We start from the raw sequence: 4845 nt of genomic DNA on the forward strand, positions 1-4845 counted from the left end.
CAGCTTTTTAGAGAGTCTAAAACCTAGTTTTTACCTTTTTTAGATTTATTCCTTTTGCACTTTCTTTTATTTTTAGATTTTGTACTTGTTTAAGAAAGAAAGACTAGATTCTTGTATTTTGTTGGTTTCATCACTTTCAAGATATTAAGATTTCGAGTTTAATTTCTTCATCAACATTGTAGATCTCTGTTTCATCTTTCTAATAATGCAAGTTTCAATATTTTCTGGGTTTTTGACTTATTTCACCATGTGTTCTTGTGAGTAGTTTGCTTAGGACCTTGAGGATGGGTTAGGCTGGGTTGATCTTGTGGTTATTTGATTTGGTCAAGCTTGATTGTTGTAGATCTCTTCAAGGCTAGATGTTCTTAATGCTGATCCTATATCTGAGAAGGTAGGGTTTGATTTCAAGCATCTTAGCATCACACCAATGTCTAAGGAGCATAGATAAGGCTAGATCTAGAGCTTACCATTAGGCTTGCTAAGAGATTAGAAGTCTTGTTTGGTTTGAGATGTATTGCTTAATGCCTGCTTGTGTAGATTCTTTTCTTTGTGAGAACAAGTCTAGAAATGCATAGGTTTGATTGTTTCTTGCCATGAGAGTGGATTAAACATGTCTTAGAATAGTATGTCTAGAGATCAGCTCAATGTTTGCTTGAGATTTGTTGACCAAGTTAGATAACCACAATGATTAGCTCAGCCCATGAATCCCTCCTCAAGGCCTTCTTTGTTTATTGAAATCTTAGTCTAAATATCATTGCTTGCTTGTTGTTTGATTAGTTTCTGCATTGCTCTGTTTTTCTTGTGTTGCTCTGTTTTCACGTTTAAGTCTAGCTCGACCACGTACTCGACCTACACTCGGTCGAGTGCTGCTCGAGTTCATCCCCAGAACTTGTGTTTTTGATTTGTGATTGTCTTGTTTCATTCCTGTTTCATTTCCATTGCATTCACGTAGTTTCCTGTTCATTACTTGTCTTGCATTAGTTCATTAGCATAGTGTCTATCTCTGTTCTAGTTTCATTATAGCTTTAATTTGTCTGTTCTGTTTGCATTTAGTATCTTGTTCTAGTTGTTTTTACTTTCTGCATTTCATATCTCATTTTAGGATTGTTAGTGACAAACAATCTTTACAATTGGCTTGACTTAGACTCATATGCACATCTTAATTGTTCACAATCACTCAGATAGGATTGACACCTCTTATACTGTAACTGCATAAGGGGAATTGAAACACCCTGACATCCATTCATTCATAAATCATCATTCCATTCATCATTCACCACACCACAGAAAAAGTCAAGTTTCAATTTGGCGTCGTTGCCCATTTGAGTGTGTTTTGTGACATTTAGGATCATTATTAGTCTAAGATTAAGTTTGTTTAAATACTTGTGACGTTACTGAACTCGAATCTTCCTTTGCTTGGCTGTCTTGAGTTTCAGGTACCCACTCGACCACCCACTCAACCACCACTCGACCGAGCCGTGATCGAGCACTTGATCGAGCCAGAAGCCAGATCCAAATAGCTATTACTTCCCAGTCGACTCGACCACCCAGTCGAGTCTGTGCTCGACCGAGTCCCTGTTCGAGTCAGTAATGATGTACCACAACAGTATGTTCAATTACATACGCATGCAACATCAACCAGTATACCAGGCTGAGTTGTATCCCTCTCCATGGTTCCAGACCTCACAAGCTCAAGAACCTGACTTAAGAGCTATGATGCAACAATTGTTGCTTGGGCAAGCCACTAAGCAGATTGAGGAAGCAAGGCAGTTTGCTGAGCTGCACCAAACGTTGAATTCTTATTCTACTGGACTGAATAACCAGTTGGAGAGACTGAACTCTACAATCACGAACATGGAGAGTTGCATGGCTTCTACTTCCTCTCCTACACCAACCCAACTTCAAAACCCAAGGGAGTTTACTGCCAAAGCCATTCATCTCTTTGAAGAGGAAGTCACTGGGGACAGTGAAGTTCAAGTTGGGGAGGATTGGTCATTAATTGAAGCCCAGAGTGAAGGTTTTACTGAGCAGACTGAAGCAGAAGAACAACTCGACCAGGTGCTCGACCACACACACGGCCGAGTACCTGATCGAGTGGTCGATCGAGTTGAAGACACAGAAGCTGTCAAGCCTGCTAAGTACATTCCTCCTGCTTACAAGCCACCTCTACCATTCCCAGGACGTTTCAAGGCACAAAAGATAAGGGAACTGAGGGAGATCATTGAGCAAAAGGAAAAGATGGCTTTACAACAAGCGGAAGAGAAAGCTTTGAAGGAAGAAGCTGTGATTGAGAAGAAGGAAGTGATGGCCATACAAGAGGTCATCATTGCTTACCAAGAAGAAGAGAGAGGACCTGCCTTGGAACAGTATGCTCCATATCCTCTCTATCAAGATTTTTTGCTTGAGATGTCAAAGAAGAAGGCTCATGATCAAGACATGAGGGATTTGAAAAAGATTGGGAAAGCTGTTATCCCAACAAAGCTTAAGGATCCAGACTCATTCAACCTACCCTGCTCCATCAGCTACATGCATTTCAACAAGTGCCTTTGTGATTTAGGGGCTTCAGTGAGTTTGATGCCATACTCAGTGGCTGAGAAGTTAGGTTATGAAGATTTCAAGGCAAGCAACTTCTATATCACTCTAGCAGATGGGTCCAAGAGGGATGTGGTTGGAGTGATCGAGAGCTTCCCAGTCAAGATAGGAGAAGCAAGGATCCCAACTGATTTTGCAATCATGAGCATGGAACATAAGCCTGAAGACCCTCTTATCTTGGGAAGGCCATTCTTAGCCACAGCTGGGGCTGTAATTTATGTGAAGATGGGGACTATCAAGCTCCACCTGACTGAAGACTTCACTATGAAATTTGACATTAACAACCCTACTAATCTGCCTTCCATCAATGATCCACCTTACACTATCAAAAGAAACGAGGATCATGAGGTCTCAAGTAAAGAAACACCTTCAAGTGCTAAGCTATCCTTTCAATAAGAATCAGTGGAGAGGCTTAAGAATTGTCTTCAAGAACTGAATAATTTGGTGAAGGAACTCCAATTTAAGCTGAACAAGAGGTCTTTGAAGAAGGCAAGACTAAAACTCAAGCTTAAGAAGAAACAAAGTTCAAGTGTTAAGGACGTAGTGATCAAGAAGGAACACCAAGGTTACCAAGTCAAACCAGGGGGGATTTCATCACCTCCTTGGTATCTAAACAAAGCCTAAGAAGGCAATCAAAAGTCAAGCTTAGTGACTCTAAACAAGCTCACTAGGGAGGAAGTCCCTAAGGTATCCATGTACATATTGTTTAAGGTTTTTGGTATTTTGATTTTAGTTTTGGTATTTTCATGATCAGGGAAGCAAGGGAGGCCAGATAGAAGAGGAAAAGAAGACTCGGCAGCCAGCTCGAGCCCCCACTCGAGCACGTACTCGACCGAGTCTCGGTCGATTCCCATCGTCGAGCTGCCCCAATCTCCACCTCCAAGTCACCAACAAGACCCCAACTACTCCTATGACAGCATGCAAGGGGATTTGGACAACTACTTCCACAATCCCTAAGGTACCACTATCACCTTCACTTGTAAATACCATTGCATTTGATGTTGTGTTTTGTGTTTGATCTTCAATGCTTTAACAAATTTCTTTCACACAGGGACTGTGTGATTTAAGTTTGGGAGAGGGTTTGAGATAGCATTTGATGTTGTGTTTTGTTTTCTTATTTCAAATTTTTAGCATCATCATGTTAATACTTGCATAGCATCTAAGGCATAGAAAAACCCTAAAAATTTGAAATTTTTTGCAAAATTCTTTATAAAAAAAAGAGTGTTCATGTAGTTTGCATTGCATATTAGGATCTTGTTTATCATGTTTCATGTAGGATTGTATAGTATTTGCATTAGGGATGTATGATGAGTATTCCCTTGTTAGCTTGTTTATTCACTAGACTAGGATCAATGCCCAAGTTAATAGTACTTTGATGCTAGTTGAGTGGTTAGAAGCATAAGATTGAACCAAGCCTTGAATTCCTACATTGCATTTGGTCTAAATTGAAGCATGTTGAGATTTGAAACCATTTCCTATTTATAAGAACCTAATATTGACTTTCAATTATCAATGTGTGCATTGCTTTAAACTCATGGATACCATATACATATTTGGATCATCTTCTTCCTTTTTACCACTCTTGTTGATCCAAGTAGCTGATTTCCTCATTAAGAATCAGTTCCCCTACCCCTAAACCAAACCTTCTTTCAAGCCATGTTTATTCTTGTGTGTGTGAGGCCTATTTTTGGGATTGAGCTTGGTAGAAAGTGTTAGGTTTGAACTGACAAGAGTAAAGCCTTGTGTAGTTCTAGTTTGCATTTTTCAAACTAGATAGGACTAGGTGGTTCACTTGTTGGGTTTGGGACTTGGCTGTTATGAAAAGAAAAGAGGAAAAAGAGAAAGAAAAGGTTAGAGTCTTTAGGAGGGGAATGTGTTTAAGAAAATTTAAAGTCTAGTGAAAGAATGGGAAGAATAAGGTTGTTTAAAGATGGTTCTAGTTAAAGAAAAGAAAGAAAGAAAAGAGAAGTCTAGCAAAATGCTTATATGTCTTAAGAATAAGAAGAAAAGAGAACCATAGCAAATAAGTAAGAATCCCCCATTCCACTAGAAAGATCAAATAAGAAACCTCTCCTAAGACTTTAAAACCAAAAGAGAAAAGGGTGAAAAAGAAGAAAAGAAGTTAAAGGGTAGCACTAGGATCAATTGGGTTTAGATTGATAGGATAAACACTTTGGGTGCCTTTGGGTAGACAAGGTTTTGTTCTTGTATGTGTCTAAGTGTTCTTACCTTTAGCATTCTTCTAAAGCTCAA

At 39.3% G+C, this 4845-nt stretch overlaps 1 protein-coding gene across 1 annotated transcript; it reads left to right on the forward strand.

The window, feature by feature from the left end:
• Positions 1-2406: 2406 nt before the first annotated feature.
• LOC104773896 lies at positions 2407-2988 on the forward strand. The gene has a single exon (XM_010498565.1). The coding sequence runs from the start codon at positions 2407-2409 to the stop codon at positions 2986-2988; it is 582 nt and encodes a 193-aa protein (XP_010496867.1).
• The last annotated feature ends 1857 nt before the right edge of the window (positions 2989-4845 follow it).

This window comes from Camelina sativa, unplaced genomic scaffold (assembly GCF_000633955.1).
Source record: "Camelina sativa cultivar DH55 unplaced genomic scaffold, Cs unpScaffold00728, whole genome shotgun sequence".
Lineage (NCBI taxonomy): Eukaryota > Viridiplantae > Streptophyta > Magnoliopsida > Brassicales > Brassicaceae > Camelina > Camelina sativa.